This window comes from Trachemys scripta, chromosome 15, assembly GCF_013100865.1.
Source record: "Trachemys scripta elegans isolate TJP31775 chromosome 15, CAS_Tse_1.0, whole genome shotgun sequence".
NCBI lineage: Eukaryota > Metazoa > Chordata > Testudines > Emydidae > Trachemys > Trachemys scripta.
Genome location: NC_048312.1, coordinates 7,024,098 through 7,042,694, shown reverse-complemented (window position 1 = coordinate 7,042,694; position 18,597 = coordinate 7,024,098). Strand labels below are relative to the sequence as shown.

Genomic DNA, 18,597 nt, shown 5'->3' with positions numbered 1-18,597 from the left:
CATAGAATATCAGGGTTTGAAGGGACCTCAGGAAGTCATCTAGTCCAACCCCCTGCTCAAAGCAGGACCCATCCCCAGACAGATTTTTGCCCCATCCCTAAATGGCCCCCTCAGGGATTGAACTCATAACCCTGGGCTCATGCCAATGCTCTAAAAATAACTGTATAAACAGTGCTTTGAAATTGCAGCTTGGGCCAGAGTGCAGACTCTGAAGCTCACCCCCTTCCCTAGGCTTCAGTCCTGCTATCAATAACAACAGCAACCTGCCTGGGTAAAGACAGATGTCCTAAGTATTGGAGTTGATAGAAGTTGCAGCTATTTGAGCTAGGGCTGTTGATTAATCTCAGTTAACTCACGCGATTAATTAAAAAAAATTAATTGCGATTAAAAAAATTAATTGCTATTAATCATAGTTTTACTCACACTGTTAAACAACAGAATGCCAAATGAAATTTATTAAATATTTTGGATGTTTTTCTACATGTTCATATATATATTGTATTCTGTGTTGTAATTGAAATCAAAGTGTATATTATTTTTATTACAAATATTTGCACTGTAAAAATGATAAACAAAAAATACTATTTTTCAATTCACCGCATACAAGTACTGTAGTGCTCTTTGTCGTGAAAGTGCAACTTGCAAATGTAATTTTTTTTTTGTTACATAACTGCACTCAAAACCAAAACAATGTAAAACTTCAGAGCCTACGAGTCCACTCGGTCCTACTTCTTGTTCAGCCAATCACTAAGACAAACAAGTTTGTTTACATTGACAGGAGATAACGCTGCCCGTTTCTTATTTACAATGTCACTCGAAAGTGAGAACAGGCATTTACATGGTACTTTTGTAGCCAGCTTTGCAAGGTACTTACATGCCAGATATGCTAAATATTTGTATACCCATTCATGCTTCGGCCTTCATTCCAAAGGACATGCTTCCATGCTGATGACACTCGTTAAAAAAACAATGCGTTAATTAAATTTGTGACTGAACTCCTTGGGGGAGAATTGTATGTCCCCTGCTCTGTTTTACCCGCATTCTGCCATATATTTCATGTCATAGCAGTCTCAGATGATGACCCAGCACATATTGTTCATTTTAAGAACACTTTCACTGCAGATTTGACAAAACGCAAAGAAGGTACCAATGTGAGATTTCTTAAAATAGCTACAGCACTCGACCCAAGGTTTAAGAATCTGAAGTGCCTTCCAAAATCTGAGAGGGACGAGGTGTGGAGCATGTTTTCAGAAGTCTTAAAAGAGCAACACTCTGATGCGGAAACTACAGAAACCCAAACCACCAAAAAAGAAAATCAACCTTCTGCTGGTGGCATCTGACTCACATCATGAAAATAAACATGCATCGGTCCACACTGTTTTGGATTGTTATCGAGCAGAACCCGTCATCAACATGGATGCATGTCCTCTGGAATGGTGGCTGAAGCATGAAGGGACATATGAATCTTTAGCGTATCTGGTGTGTAAATATCTTGTAACACCAGCTACAACAGTGTCATGAGAACGGATCGGCCCCCGCATAAGGGCTGTGGAATTTGTGTCCTATGTATACAGAGCGTGCAATACTGTAAAGCTGCTGGGTGACTGTGAAGAGGCTAAAAATAAACAACAAAATGACAGGACCCCTTACCACATTGGGGCGCTTGACAATGTTCTCCAGCTTTGTATGACTGAACTCCAGGCTGATGACATTGTAGAGCTTCTCACGTTCAGCCTCTGGTGTTTCATAGTATCTCACAAACTGAGACATGCTCATCTCAATGCCCTTTTGCGTGTTCACATCCATCACATCCACAATTCGACGGCTTCCTGCAAACACACAGATCACTTTGAAAACATTTCTTTTGTTTTATTTTGAATTCGTAAGTCCAGGGCAACCACAACTTGAGGCTTCTGGGGAATCCCAGTGAAGCTGGCAACAGGGGAGAGGAACCCAAATCATCCCACTCTCTGGTCTTAGACAGCACAAAGTGAGACAGCAGAGAGGAAGGGCACCAGCCTGGGACTTGGAATACCAGGTTTCAAGTCCCTGCTCCACCACAGACTCCCTGTGTGATTTCTGTGCCTAAGTTCCCCATTTGTAAATTGGGGACAATATTACCTCCCTACCTCACAGAGGTTGTTGTGAGGAAAAATACACCTCTACCCCGATATAACGCGACCTGATATAACACGAATTCGGATATAATGCTGTAAAGCAGCGCTCCGGGGGGGAGAGACTACACACTCTGGCGGATCAAAGCAAGTTCAATATAATGCAGTTTCACCTATAACGCGGTAAGATTTTTTGGCTCCCGAGGGCAGTGTTATATCGGGGTAAAGGTGTACATCAAAAATTGTGGAGCTCAGATACTATGGTAATGGGGGCCACAGAAGTAGCTAAGATAAATAGATAGTTCTCTACATTTCTAAACATCCAAGATGCCTTTACTACAGTGTGGTCAAAATAGTCCACAAAAAGAAAAATGCCATGTATGAGCCTGACCCTTTGAGGTGCTGAGCATCACCTCTGGGATTCTGAATGCTCTGAAAAATTCCTACTTGACCTCTGTAAAGTCTGTAAAGTACTTTATTGTAAAGTAAAGGGGGCTGGGGGAGAGGACACTAAGCACTTCATAGGATTGGGCCTTCTATTTGGCTCACAGGATACAAGCTTATTTTCAGCTCCTCAAGTGGCATATGCACAAGTCCCATTAGCTCCGGAATACTGAACAGCAGTTTCAGCAGTCTTCAGTTTCATTCAATCCTCTTTGGCCACTAGGAGGTTTCATCTCTCCCAGAAGTTATGAGAGTCTAAGGGCTGGTCTACACTTAGTCCGGACTTCGGACTAAGGTACGCAAATTCAGCTACGTTAATAACGTAGCTGAATTCGAAGTACCTTAGTCCGGACTTACCGCGGTCCAGACGCGGCCGGAAGTCTCCCCCCGTCGACGCCGCATACTCCTCTCGGCGAGCTGGAGTACCGGCGTCGATTGTGAGCACTTCCGGGATCGATCCCAGAACATCGATGGCGTGCCTCCGGACCAGCCGGTAAGTGTAGACTAGGCCTAATTAGCAGCTCATTTGTGTTTGAGGGAGAGTGAACCCAAGAGAGACATGCCTTATTTCCAAGAAAGAAGGATTTCAGAAAATAAATTCATCACCATCCAAAAAACACCCTCCAATACAGTTTCCATATCTGAAGAAATAATTCTAAATAAAATGCATTAAAACTAAATGAAAGGTTTGCAAATGCCATCAGAGAGACTCATTAATAACTACAGCTCCAGGCCCATTGTGTGCTTGGGAGCAATATTTCAGCAAGAATGACAGTTTGGATTGTATGACTTTATTAAAAACATCCTTTGGTGTTACCATTGACAGACTTGATAATGATTCTGGAAAGGAACCCAATTCCATAAAGTTTCATAACCAAAGAGAAAGATTTATAGCACATACATCTGGGTCAGTCCCAGTAGCCCTGCAGTTACTGCCAAGCTGATCATGCCAAACTACATCCTCCATATGCACTCTGACTACAAGTAGACATAAGATATTGGATCTCCCAGGCATGTGGGGAGGAAAGGCTGTGCAAGCACAGCTACAGACATTTATGAGCAGATTGCCTGGAGGATGCAGGAGAAGAGGTATGACACGGACCAGTGGCAGTGCCACATGAAAGTGAAGGAACTGCATCAGGCATATCAGAAGGCCAGAGAGGCCAAAAGTTGATCTGGTACCAAGCCGCAAGCCTGCTGCTTTTACAAAGATCTGCATGACATACTTGGCAGAGACCCCACAACCACCTTGCAAACCACCATGGATGCATCCGAGGATCCAGAGCCAAAAGTCCTTGGCATGAACAGCAAGGAGGAGGAGGTAGTGGGGAATGGGGGACATGCAATCTTTCTAGCTATGCCATGAGCCAGAACCCATTTGAGATTCCACCAGAGTCCAATCAATTCCAGCAGTCAAACATGGGTAAGCCCAATGCAGGGGAAGGAACCTCACGTAAGTGTGTAATTGTACTTCCCATTACAATGATGTCCTGATGGCAACCCCAACTAAAGAGGACACAGCTATCAACTTTTCATTAATTTACTTGAACTAGAAGAGGTAGCGGTACAACAAAGAGAGGTAACGTTGTTTGCTTTTCACCTCCCCGTAGAGTTAGATAAGGGGGGCAATTGTGGAGCAGTTTGTTTGTGGAGCCATGTGAAGAAGTTTGTACACAGGCATGTCCATTGAATCCTCCTGAGAGATCTCTATGAAACTCTTGCAGAGGTACTCTGCCGTCCTCTCCCAAAGGTTTTTTGGGATGGCAGCCTTATTTCTTCCTCCGTGATAGGGCTCTTTCCCACACCAGTCAGCACTAACTTCAGCAGGTGTCATTGCAGTAAACAGGTTAGCAGCAAATGGGTCCAGGCAGCTTTGGGATGCCAGCAGCAGCAGTGCTCTCTGTGCCTTTGTTATCCTCAGGAGTGAGATATCAACTAAAATCACCACTGCCTATGGAAAATGGTGCCATTATTCAGTGCCATTGCCCTAAACTCATAGTTTCATGCAACCAAGCAATTCCCTCCTCCTTTCCCTCACCACTGGTAGACCACAATCACCCTGGCTGGTGCTGCGAGTGGTACAAGCACTGAAGCAGAAGTGTCAATAAGCAGTAAGAAGGGTGGTGTGGGATATACATGACATTATGGGATGGAGAAAGTTGCCCTCTGCAAAGTTGAACCCTTGCTCTCAGTCACCCCTGCGCGACTCATTTCTGCCCCATGACGAATTGACAAAAATTCCCAAAAGACAGCACGCTGGACAGTGGCGGGTTGCACACAGGGGTACCTAACCTCGGTACACCATGCTGTGCATTGACATAAGCACTCCTGGTAACTACGCGCAGCGGCAACTCAAGGACCCAAGTGTGCATGTGCACAAGCAATACACTAACTGCAGCAGCTTTATGCCAAGTTAACTTGCGTTGACCAAAGTCTGTAGTGTAGACATGGCCTGAGACACAGGACCTTGAACTGGGTGTCAGAGAAGCTAGGCCTGCCTAGGTCACCATCGAAGGATGGTAGGGCTTTAGATAACATACACATGCACACAGACTGTTTTTGTTTAAAAATCCTTTTTGCTTTGTTAGACTAAACAAGCTACTTAGATCTCCTCTAGTAACGTAGGTTCTCCATTCTTCTGATCATCCTAGTAGCCTCCCTCTGCACTTGTTCCAGTGTGAATTCATCTTTCTTAAACACAGGAGACCAAAACTGCACACAGTATTCCAAACGAGGTCTCACCAGTTCCTTGTACAATGGTAACAACACATCCCTATCTCTATTGGCAATAATACTTTGTCTGATGCATCCTAGGATTGCATTAGCCTCTCCCATGGCCACGTCACATTGGTTGCTCACACTCATGCTGTGATTGATCAACACACCCAGGTCTTTCTCCTTCTTTATTGTTTTTAATTGGTAAGTCCCCAGTTTATAGCAAAAATTCTTGTTAGTTGCACTGAGCACTATCAAATTTCATCCCAATTCTATTACTCCAGTTTCCAAGGTTGTCCAAATCTTCTTGTATGATATTCTGTTCCTCCTCTCTATTGGCAATAACTCCCAACTTTGTGTCATACACAAACTTTATTAACACTCTCCCACTTTTTGTGTCAAGGTAATTAATGAAAATATTAAATAAGATTGGTCCCAAGACTGATCCTTGAGGAACTCCACTAGTAATCTCCTTCCAACCTGAGAGTTTACCTTTCACCATGACCTGTTGTAATCTTTCCTTTAACCTTTAACCTCCTCTTTGTTCTCATCCTAACTTAGATTGTAAGCTCCTTTAGCGCAGGAACTCTGTTGTTATCGGCATTGTGCAGTGCAATGTACATCCATGGTTCAATATAACAACCATCAAAAGTGGTGTATGTGAATGCAGTGTTCATGCACATACTATTGGCAGGCACTATTTGGCCCACAAGATTTGAAAATTTAGCTCCAACTGATGATATTTCATTGTAATTTATGTTATATTACAAGGATGCAAAATTTAAGGAGACTAAACTTTACATTCAGACTCTTGTCCAACTCACTAACGAGCTGACATGTTCTCTTCACAGGCTCATTACAAGTAGGATGGGAAAACAGTTAAAATAATACAAAGGAGCCAGACCTTCTGGCAATCACTAGTAAATCAATTTCTGGAAATCTGGTGCCTTGTATAGGTAAACCCTGCACAACCTCATTAAAGCTGTAAGGCCATCCCTGTTGGCAGAGGAAGAAAAATTTGACAAGAGGATCAGTAAAACCAGTGGAGAGAGACTTCCCTCCATCCTCCACAGGAGGTGGCACTTCCAAAGACAGCAATAGGGGGTGCAAACAGGGCTCAAAGAACCAATCTATCTATTGAAGGCTGCATAGATCCGGAAGGACACAAGGCAATGAGAGGACACATAGAGACTGGCAGCCCTTAAGGCAAAGGATATAATTCTGAGCTGTGTCAGGGAGTGATGCTGTAGACTGAGGAGCTAACCTTGCTGGGACTGTTTGTAACCCTGAAGACTAGAGTGCAGTCTTGATGGCAATGCAAGGCACAGTCTAAAAGAAAAGCAATCTCAGGATGGCGTAGTTATCTTTAGATCAACCATCTGAACACTCAAGATAAGTATCCGAATACTCCCTTCTTCACCATTTTGGACTGAGATGAGGAAGATAAGAGTACCATACTCTTCTTTATTACCTAGCCTTCCTCTTTCCCTAAATGGAGTCCCGCCTCCCTCCCCCAGAGAGAACAAGACCCTTTCAACCTCCCTACAACAGTATCACCAGAAGGTGCAAGAACATTCCATCCTCCACCATGTGGGCTTACTGGCCTCATGCTCTCCACCCACCTCCTCGTTGCTTGGGTTTCATGCTGATTTCAGCTCTTACCTCCTGATAACACCCTGCTCCTCCACCATTGGTTCCCATCCACAGGAAAGGGAAAGGAGTTAGAAACCAGTAGTAAGAACAGACAGGTCAAGAGTGCTGGAAAGCAGCCGAGATAGATTCCAGGTTTTGGGAGGCAGGTCAGGTCAGGATTTATTTCATCCTGGTCTCCCAACTCTGACCATCTCCAGGGTCCACAAATCACCCCCTTGTCTCTGTCACAGAGTCTCCAAAAATTAATCAAGTCCCTAAAAATTAGCCAGCTCCCAGATATCAGCTAACCAAGAATAAGTTAAGGCATGGGCACCCAAAGTCCAGCCTGCTGGACAAATGCAGACCATAATGCTCTGCAATGTGGGACATAGCCACCCTTATAAGGTACATCTACACTGGAATAAAAGACCTGTGGCATGGCCACGGCTGGGCTAGCTCAGTTGACTCAAGCTCACGGGGCTCAGGCTGTGGGCCTAAAAATTGCGATGTAGACATTTGGGCTCTGGCTGGAGCCCATGCCCAAACATCTACACAGTAATTTTACAGCCCTGCAGCCCGAGCCCCACAAATCTGATTCAGCTGACCCAGGCCAGCTGCGGGTATTAAATTGCTGTGTAGATGTACCCATAATTAATAAGGCAGGGTAGGCTCCAGCGACAACAGATCACAGGTGGAATGCTTCATCATACCACTCAGCTCCACATGGAGCACTGCATGCTGGGAGCTGTAGTCCTCAAAGAGCACACATTCTATTACAGACTCGGGAAGCTGCCTGTGATTTGCTATTATACTATGTAGCCCTTGGGCTCCTGTAAAGTTGCCCATGTAACCCGTGGTTGGGCAAGCCTGACTGTTACTGTGTTAAGGGGAAGGGTTGTTGTTTTTTTCTGCAGCAGGCTTGGCTTCGATTTAGAGGCAGAAAGCTACAATGATGCTGAGGCTGCAAGGGAAGGCATTTTACTTCATAGAAAATAAATCTCTCTCTTCTACATGTGATGCTGCTTATTCATGGAACACAAACTAATCCTCTGAGGAGCAGAAGGAGAGTAACTGAGGTACAAGCTCTTCACCACCCCCTAGAAACAAAAGAAAGCAAATAAGGAGAAAAAAAGAGTTTAGCTGTAGAAATGTGAACCAGGAAGCAAAAGAGGGAATCAAGGATGATGTTATGGACACACAAAATCTGTTGTGGTTGCTCTGGTCTGCAGTGCTGGCATAATCCATATTACAGGGATTCAAGAAAAAACATGGACAAACTATACAAATACGCTCTCCCTTTGTAGCTCCTATAGGTTAGCAAGGCACTGCACAAACATTAATAAATTAAATATAACACTACTCTTAGAGGGATATCTTTATTCCCATTACATACAGATGGGGAAGCTGAGTTGCAGAGAGGGAAAATGCCTTACCTAGAGCTCCTGACTCTCATTCCAGTGCTTTAAACACTAGACCATGCTATCGCTATCTTGCTTTGAAAATTTTCTCCTACTACCTAATCCCTGCCTGTTGGTAATACACACTTTCTAGGGGGCAACAGTAGGCAACTGTTATTCACAACTATGGAGGGGAAGAGCTGCAATTCCTGGCACTACTACTAATTACAGGTGCCTCACTTGCTGCAGCAAATGTCTCTACAAAGCATATTTTGTGAATGATTTTGCCTAGATTCATTCCAGAAAATGAAGTGTGCTTAACAAAGGTTCCTGGGAACTGCTGGATCTGAGCCCCAAGTCATTTGGCAAAATTCTCCTCTATCGGCACTGCAGTTGGTAGCCATACTGTGTTTCTTTACTGCATAGTGTAACAATTCGCCAGAGGGAGATAGCCATGAGGGGACTATATATACCTAATCCTGAGCTGGTGGAGCAGGCGCTTCAACTTTATCTAAGTTTCCAACTGGAGGAAAGCTACGCCCCCACTTTTGACCTTAAATGGCATGAGAGTATTATCCAGGCAACATGTCTCCAGTCCTCAATATGTTCTGCTCTCTTTCCAGGTATGGAACTCACATTGATATTAGTGGGGATTGAACAAATCTGGAATATGTAATAGGTGACCAGAATATGTGAGCAAGTGATGACCAAGGTGAATCAGAGGGAAATCTTCCTCTTGTGTTTTCTGTCCAGCATATTAGGTCTCTTCCCTCAAACGTATAGACCCTTTGCATGGGTTGGCAAGTAAAGGGTGAAATTTGTCTCCCTGAGTAGAGGCAAGACCATGTGCCCTATGGGTAGGGATGATCCAAAAACTGGTCCACGATGGGGTTGAGCCTACCTGAAGTGAATTAGTTATAATCCTCACTACGTGTAGAGGGCTGTGCCTGGAGGATGCTGAGCTGGCTGAAATTAGGAGCCAAACTCATGTGAGACAATGCTAGCTGGAAAAAAACTCTTTCAGAGGGGCTTGAACTTCAGAAATCAAGCTGCAATAGCCTTCTGATATTTATGTCACTTACTGTGGGACATCTCTGTTAATCAGTGTTTTGGCAGGGCTCCAAAAAGCCCAAGTTCACCAGTTAGTTGGACAAGAATGTGGGGTAAAAAGAACAGGAGTACTTGTGGCACCTTAGAGACTAACAAATTTATTAGAGCATAAGCTTTCGTGGACTACAGCCCACTTCTTCGGATGCATATAGAATGGAACATATATTGAGGAGATATATATACACACATACAGAGAGCATGACTCCCACCTGTTCATGCTCTCTGTATGTGTGTATATATATCTCCTCAATATATGTTCCATTCTATATGCATCCAAAGAAGTGGGCTGTAGTCCACGAAAGTTTATGCTCTAATAAATTTGTTAGTCTCTAAGGTGCCACAAGTACTCCTGTTCTTTTTGCGGATACAGACTAACACGGCTGCTACTCTGAAAGAGTGTGGGGTGTTGATCCCATACACAGCTACACTTCACCTGACCTTTCCTAGTAAGGCAAGCATATATTCCTCTATGCTGTGGAAAAGCACTGAAATACCACACACAAGTTGGGAGGGGAATAATCCCTAGGAAAGTGGGTTCCAAAGGTCCTCGCTCAACCCCAGTGATCAGCACAGGGGTCGACACTTCCTGATTTTAGCAACAAAGAGTAACAAATGAAATTAATCTATATAGTAGCTACAGGATCCACCAGGGGGCATTAAAGAACAAAGGAAAATAGAGTTTTAACAAGAGTTTTTAACAAGGACACTTTCACAAACCTCTCCTGCACATCTACAACAATAATAATTGCATGCCCCAGCATTTTCCCAACCTGAGGGTGCAGTTTAACCCCTCATTACTGAAGAAATATTTCAAAGCCATCAACCAGCTTCTTTGCAATTCTTTGCTTTTTCTCATTATCCATCCCCTTCCAAATGTCTGTCCCCACCCAGTTCCTACTTTCAGCCCTCACAGTGCCACTATAGGGCTGGCCTGCAGAAGAAAGAGCCTTTGCACAGAGAGGTTATAGTCTTTCCTTCTTATGGTGATGTAACTTTAAAAGTACCTGTCATGCACCTTCCCTCACCCGGATGTCTGCAATTTTATTATGTGCCATAAAACTGCCAAACTGCAATAACCCATGTGATTAGGTTTTTCATGTAACAAAAGTTATGGTACTTAAGCTCTTCCTGTAGTCATGCTCTGAGCCAGTAAAAGTCTCATGAAACCTGCATTTTATGGGACTGGACTAAAGAGAGAGGCTTAAAGTGAATAATGCTCTGAGTGACACCTTACAGAGCCAATTAATATCTTTACACTTATCAAAAACATACACTCTAATTCCAAGATGAGCTTTTGGAGTAAACATCAGACTGAGAAAACATCAGGGAGGAAAATGTTTTCATATGACAGCCAGTCATTTTTAGGACACTGCTTATATTTAATATAGCATACAAATGTACTAAGTACTCTACAGCAGTGGTTCTCAACCAGGAGTATGTGTACTCCTGGGGCTTTGCAGAGGTTTTCCAGAGGGTAAGTTAACTCATCTAGATATTTGCCTAGTTTTACAACAGGCTACATAAAAAGCTCTAGAGAAGTCAGTGCACACTAAAATTTCATACAGACAATGACTTGTTTATACTGCTCTATATACTGTTACACGGTACGTATCACACTGAAATGTAAGTACACATTTATATTCTAATTGATTTATTTTATAATTATATGGTAAAAATGACAAAGTAAGCAATTTTTCAGTAATAGTGTGACATTTTGTATTTTTATGTCTGATTTTGTAGGCAAGCAGTTTTTAAGTGAGGTGAAACTGGGATACACAAGCAAATCAGACTCCTGAATGGGGTACTGTAGTCTGGAAAGGTTGTGAACCACTTCTCTACAGTAAGGCGAAGCGCTGCCATGGACAGTTTACAACCTAACTAGACAACATACAGAGAAGGAGGAGAGGAGAAGTGATATAAGGTTTTTTGTATTGTGTTTTTGGGGGACGAGGGGAAATTGGGATTTAAAGTTTTTCTAACCTTTTTTTTTTTTTTACCGTATCCTTTCCATTATTTGAGACATCAATTCCTTCCAAAGGGTATTCCTGGCAAAGGGCTCTACTATTTAATAGGAAATAGGTTTAATATTGAGAAAATTAATTTATACAGATTAAGGAATTTAGTGTTAATAGGTTAATACTGAGCGTTAATAGGAATGCTGATAAAAAGTATTCCTTTATCCTACAATACTGGTCCAAATCCCTACTGCACCCCACAGTGATAACACATGGTTTGGGGCAATTATTTTTTTAAAATAAGTGAAATGCTAGTTTGACGGTAACAGAGACTGAAGTAATCTATTTTCCCTACAAAAAGCAACAGAGGGTCATGTGGCACCTTTAAGACTAACAGAAGTATTGGGAGCATAAGCTTTCGTGGGTAAGAACCTCTCTTCTTCAGATGCAAGTCAGTGAAAGCAAAAAATCTAACTGGTTTCAAGACTGAGCCTGGTAAGTTTATGGAGGGGATGGTGTGATGAGACTGCCTACAATGGCATGTAGCCAATCTGCGACTGCTAACAGCAAATATCTCCAATGGCCAATGATGGGACACTAGATGGGGAAGTCTCTGAGGGTAGGTCTACACTTACTTCCTGGTTTGGCGGCAGGCAATCGATCTTCTGGGATCGATCCCGGAAGTGCTTGCTGTCGACGCCAGTACTCCAGCTTGGCGAGAGGAGTACGCGGCATCGACGGGGGAGCCTGCCTGCCGCGTCTGGACCCGCGGTAAGTTCGGACTAAGGTACTTCGAATTCAGTTACGTTATTAACGTAGCTGAATTTGCGTACCTCAGTCCAAAGTGGGGGGTTAGTGTGGACCAGGCCTGAGTTATTACAGAGAATTCTTTCCCAGGTGTCTGGCTGGTGGGTCTTGCCCAAATGCACAGGCTCTAACTGATCGCTGTATTTGGGGTCAGGAAGGAATTTCCCCCCAGATCACATTGCCAGAGATCCTTTGGGGGGTTTCACTTTCCTCTGCCCCATGAGGCACAGGTGACTTGCAGATTTCAATTAATGTAAATGGTGGATTCTTTGTAACCTGAAATCATTATTTGAGGACTTCAGTAACTCAGCCAAAGGTGATGGGTCTAATACAGGAGTGGGTGGGCGAGGTTCTGTGGCCTGCAGTGTGGAGGAGGTCAGACTAGATGACCATGATGGTCCCTTCTGACCTTAAAGTCTATGAGTCCAGAATTTGAATGACTCTTTTCAATAAAACAAATACAGTAGTACCTCAGAGTTACGAACACCAGAGGTATGAATTGACCGGTCAACCACACATCTCATTTGGAACCAGAAGTATGAAATCAGGCAGCAGCAGAGACCAAAAAAAAAAAAAAAAAAGCAAACACAGTACAGTACTGTGTTAAACGTAAACTACTAAAAAAATAAAGATAAAGTTTTAAAAAAATATTTGACAAGGTAAGGAACTGTTTCTGTGCTTCTTTCATTTAAATTAAGATGGTTAAACGCAGCATTTTTCTTCGCATAGTAAAATTTCAAAGCTGTATTAAGTCAATGTTCACTTGTAAACTTTTGAAAAAGTTACGAACAACCTCCATCCACGAGATGTTTGTAACTCTGAGGTTCTACTGTAGTACAGTTTCAAAAAGTCTTTACTGTCCAGTTTACTTTCTGAATTTCACTCATATTGACTAATGAAAACAAAATTGTCACTTTCACTTGCCAGTTCTCATTCACTAGCCCAATGGGGTTTTGTTGGGATTACAAACATATAGAGGGGATTTTCAAAGCCAAGCTCAAACTGGTTTTCGTTTTGAGAGAAAGTGCCAATCCAGTTCTAGGTGACTGGTTTTGTTTTTTGGGGGCTTTTTAAATTTTTGTATTAAAAAAAAAAAAACTTGAACCATGATGATTATTCACATAAAATTAATATTAATCTTTTTAGTAATAACAAAATCTTCTCAAGTAACAGACTGTGGAATTCCTATGCTAGCACAAATTAGAACAAAGAGAGAGCCTGAATTTCACATTTTCCCTTCTCCCCTTTGGTAGCTATTACGCTTCTATAATGGAAATCCCAGGGCCTCAGTTGAGTCAACAGGCTCCTTTATATCTGCTGGTTGGATGCTTCTGACACAAACCACAATACACACTTTACTGTTCATACCCTTGCACATATGAAAGAAAAGAACTGACTGCCTCTGGAGTCATGGAGCTGTGGGGAGAATGTTTCCATAAAATGGGGGGGGATTTAAAATCCTTAAGAGAGTGTCTGCCGTTAGCGTTTAGAACCATGATGCACATTAGTGAATCTCTGGGACTAAGCTGAAAATCTCTCTAACTAGGCTAATCAATTGTTTAAAAAGTGAAGATACTTCAGATTTATGGTGAATCATTTAATGACTATACCTTAATGTTTCTTTCTGGAGCAACTATTATAACCTCCTGTTATTACAGGTACTCTTTTTTAGAGGAGGAAGAATAGTTTTGCAGTCAAACCCTAGGACAAGGAGGAAGGGTAACTGGGTTCTATTTCTGGCTCTGCCTGAAAATTTCAATCTATTAATTGCCCAGACAGCTGCAGCCCTCTGGGATAATGCAGATCATAAAGCCCACAATGAAGAGAGAGAAATAGGGACAAAGGATTCTCGGTCAAGGGGATCTGGCTATGGGACAAAACTTTCAGAGGAGAACAGGCAAATGCAGAGTCTCATCAATAGGAAATGTTGAAAAAATCTCTTTCACCATAGCAAGAAAGACACAACACTGACACACCCTCATCTATACACACAGACACAGAGGAAGAAAGAGCTGTAACAAATAAATATCCCAAGCAGAGTTTTTACCCTAAAAAGACGGGGGAGGGATAGCTCAGTGGTTTGAGCATTGGCCTGCTAAACCCAGAGTTGTGAGTTCAATCCTTGAGGGGGCCATTTAGGGATCTGGGGCAAAAATCTGTCTGGGGATTGGTTCTGCTTTGAGCAGGGGGTTGGACTAGATGACCTCCTGAGGTCCCTTCCAACCCTGATATTCTATGAAAGAGCCTTGGTGTCCAGGAGGGACTTCGTTATTGCTAATGGTTTTATGGAGAAGGTGCCAAGATACTACAGTGATGAGAGGCAGTATAAAATCCAAAGGTAGAAAGAGCATCTTGAGTAACCAAAGGCAAGCCTAACCATTTAGGGTCTCGTTTTCAGGAATACAAAGTTTCTGGCAGCTCTCATTGACTTCAACTGAAATTGTGGGCACACAGGCCCTCTAAAAGCAAGGCCCTTAATCTCTCTCTGCCTCTGCTTGCCCGTCTGCAGTGATAGTACCTCATATATCCTTCCAGGATACGTTCATTTACACTTATGAAGTGATCCAAGATCCTCAAATAGAAAATACTATAGACATGCAATATTAAACACTGCACACACTTTGACAGACTGTTCATTGGGATGCCATGGAAGATTTTGACATTGCATGACCTCCACATACTCCCACAGCCAAGAACTCTTTGCTAGCTTGAAGGAAACCTGTGTTTAATTCTCTCTTCTGATATTGTTCAAGTTAGCAGTGATGACAATGTAGCAGTTCAGACATTAACCAAACAGTATTTTTATTTTAGCAAGGTACATGTTACTGCAAAGATTAAGGAAATGAACTGTAATTCAAAACATGTGCCTGGCATAAGAGAGTTATGCAGGCTCTGACCAAAATTACCCTCCCAACTGTCTGCAAGGTAGATTTACAGGGAGAGTAGGGATAGATATTTGAGAAGTACTTCTTTTAAAACACTCATGTGAAGTTCCAGCAAGTTTAGATAATTAAATTCAGATGGCAAATATTAGATAGAGAACTGGCCTTCTACACAAGTAGAAACATTAGTAACAAAAGAGTTACAATGGTGCAGGTCACCAGTGCTACTGGTTGCCAAAGTGACCACTCTTCTATTATTCCAGTTTTACTTGGACTAGCATACTAGTTGCCAGCACAAATGCTGACCAAGCTAACCCCTCAAAAAGTTTTAACAAGCATGGAGGGATGAAGTGATTAGGTCTTTTCTTTCCCCTGATCTTTTTTGTGGTTCTAAAACATTAAATTGAGAAAAAAGAAGAACAGGAGTACTTGTGGCACCTTAGAGACTAACAAGTACCACAAGTACTCCTGTTCTTCTTTTTGCGGATACAGACTAACACGGCTGTTACTCTGAAACCTGTCATTAAATTGAGAGATGACAGAATCTGACAGGGTATTTCTAGACTACAGAGATTATACCGGCATAACCATGTCGCTGCAGCGATGCTAGCCTAACTGCTAACTCCACAGTACAGATGCAGCCTACACTAATAGAAGGGATTTTTCCATCAGTGTAGGAACAACCTCCCCAAACAACAGGAGCTATGTTGATGGAAGCATTCATCTGTTGACACAGCTGCGTCCACCCAGGAGGTTAGGTCAGCACAGCTACATCAGTCAGGTGGGTGGATTTTTCACACCCCTCACAGATATGTCCATCTAAATTTTAAGTGTAGCATAGGCCTAGGACTCCTGAAGAGCTAAACGATGCTGATCAAGTCCCCAGCTATGGTGTGAGAAATAAAGTCCCTCCAGAGGTAAGAAGCAGGATTGAAGACCAGATGGAGGAGAGGCATTAGCCTTTTATCATCCTTTCCAGGTGTAAGAACACCTCTTTGTCCTTACTGTGGAAAATTACAGCAAAATGGAGTCTGGAGTCACTTGGGCCAGTCCCTGCATACTTTGCTGAGTTGCAAGGCGTATCTGCCTTCTCTCCATGGGTCAATTGTATAGCTGATGGTCTTAATAGGCCATCAAGCAGGCTAGGCAGAGCTAACACCAACTTGTCTGGGATGTCTCCCAGAAGCATAGCATAAGTTTGAAATACAGACAGTTTAGAGCCAATATTTATAACTTCAACTACAAAACTGATACACACATATAGACAGCATAATTATAACCAGTGAACCATAACCTTGTCTTAGACACCTCATTTGACCCCCTTTATACAAGATTTGGTGCCACTACAGGACTTTGGTTGCAACCATGTTCTATATGGTCCCAGATTATATCAATAACGTCACAACTGCATACCCAGTCTTGTGCTTCAGGAGCAGAATACCTGTCTGGTTGAAGCAATGATTTGATCTGCTAATCCTATGCCCTTTAGCTCTTTCAAAGGGACAAAGAAAACTACTCAGAAGGGACAATTCCCACCGTGTAATTATATCAAGAGATATTATGTAGCTCATCAGAATTTTAAAACTCATTTTAAGTGAGCCTAAAAAAAACGTGAGAAAGAGACAGTACAATTACATGCCTCCCAGGACAGGCAAAACCCAGCAATATTAGTTATTTTTAGGTGGAGAAGTGACTTTATCTGTGGATTAAACATTAATTTTAGTTACAAAATATGATTAGTTGAGAGAGACAAAGCACAGCCTGTATGCTGAAGTCAATCTCTTAAATGACATTTCAACATCCAGAGGGGTCAGCGGGGCAAAGACAAAACCATTCAGGTTACAAACTGTGCCCTATCTGCATTTCCCTGGGAGTTTCAAGTTGCACACAACAAACAAGATGCACACACACAGAAAAAATGGAGCAATAGAAATAAGCAGGTTTTCCTGCAGGTGCCTGCGAGCTTTTAAATAGGGGCTGGTGGAGAAAGGGGATCAAGCTTGTTTGCTGAAATCCCTTCTTATCCAACTTTTTTTTAAAAGGAATCCCCGAACTGTATAGCTATCAAAGCTTCTTCCCACAAGCTTTCTCCAATGACTTCTATCTTTAGAAGGATTTTATACTAGATTAAGCAATGATTTAAAAATAATCCACAAACTACCTCCTAGGAAACTAACTTTGTGGTTTACACTAGCTAGCCCCGATGACAATTAATAGAGCCCCCATATGCTCTATAGGAATTGCCTTATTTAAGAGGGAGAGCATCACAAATGGCTAATGTCATTACTACAAAATTAAAGTCAATACTTTGGAGATTGATTTTATAAATATGGCGTCTTATTTCACACAGGCTTTAAATAATACATTTGATGGCACAGTCATCCAACATTCTTTGTGGCCTATGTGTGAAATTGGTCTGGTCGTGTTGCTTTGGGACCTTCACTTTTTAATTTTGTGACATTAAGGTTGAACATTCAAACACACCAGTGTTCACTTAATGCAGATCAATAGATTATTATAATATACCCAAACCAAACATTATATTAAAACACACAAGAGTGAGGAAAATGCAGACTGTCTGTTAATTCATGTGGCTGGCAGCCTGGAAAATGTCAGTTTTTGAAGGTTGTTTGTAGTGTTGTTGTAGCTGTGTTAGTACCAGGGTATGAGAGAGACAAGGTGAGTGAGGTAATATCTTTTATTGGACCAACTTCTGTTGGTAGAAAGGACAAACTCTGTGAACCTCAAAAGCTTGTCCCTTACACTAACAAAAGATGATCCAATAAAAGATATTACTTCCCTTCCCAGTCTCTCTCAGTTTTCAAAGAAAAAAGAAGAACAGGAGTACTTGTGGCACCTTAGAGACTAACAAATTTATTAGAGCATAAGCTTTCGTGGACTACAGCCCACTTCATATATATATACCTTCAAGTCAGCAGCACTGCTATGGGTACCCGCATGGCCCCACAATATGCCAACAATTTTATGGCTGACTTAGAACAACGCTTCCTTAGCTCTCGTCCTCTAACGCCCCTACTCTACTTGCGCTACATTGATGACATCTTCATCATCTGGACCCATGGAAAAGAAGCCCTTGAGGAATTTCACCATGATTTCAATAATTTCCATCCCACCATCAACCTCAGCCTACATCAATCCACACAAGCGGTCCATTTCCTGGACACTACTGTGCTAATAAGCGATGGTCACATAAATACCACCCTATACCGGAAACCTACTGACCGCTACACTTACCTACATGCCTCCAGCTTCCATCCAGGACACACCACACGATCCATTGTCTACAGCCAAGCTCTAAGATATAACCGCATTTGATCCAATCCCTCGGATAGAGACAAGCACCTACAAGATCTCTATCAAGCATTCTTAAAACTACAATACCCACCTGCTGAAGTGAAAAAACAGATTGACAGAGCCAGACGAGTACCCAGAAGTCACCTCCTACAAGACAGGCCCAACAAAGAAAATAACAGAACACCACTAGCTGTCACCTTCAGCCCCCAACTAAAACCTCTCCAGC

At 42.4% G+C, this 18,597-nt stretch overlaps 1 protein-coding gene across 2 annotated transcripts in view; it reads right to left on the bottom strand.

Annotated features, from left to right (window-relative positions):
• Positions 1-18,597, bottom strand: part of KDM2B (lysine demethylase 2B) — a 170,058-nt gene that overhangs the window by 113,121 nt on the left and 38,340 nt on the right. For both annotated transcript variants that reach the window (XM_034790646.1, XM_034790644.1), the window contains exon 5: positions 1,651-1,829. In XM_034790646.1, the coding sequence (XP_034646537.1) occupies positions 1,651-1,829 (179 nt within the window). The remainder of the gene's footprint in view (positions 1-1,650; positions 1,830-18,597) is intronic.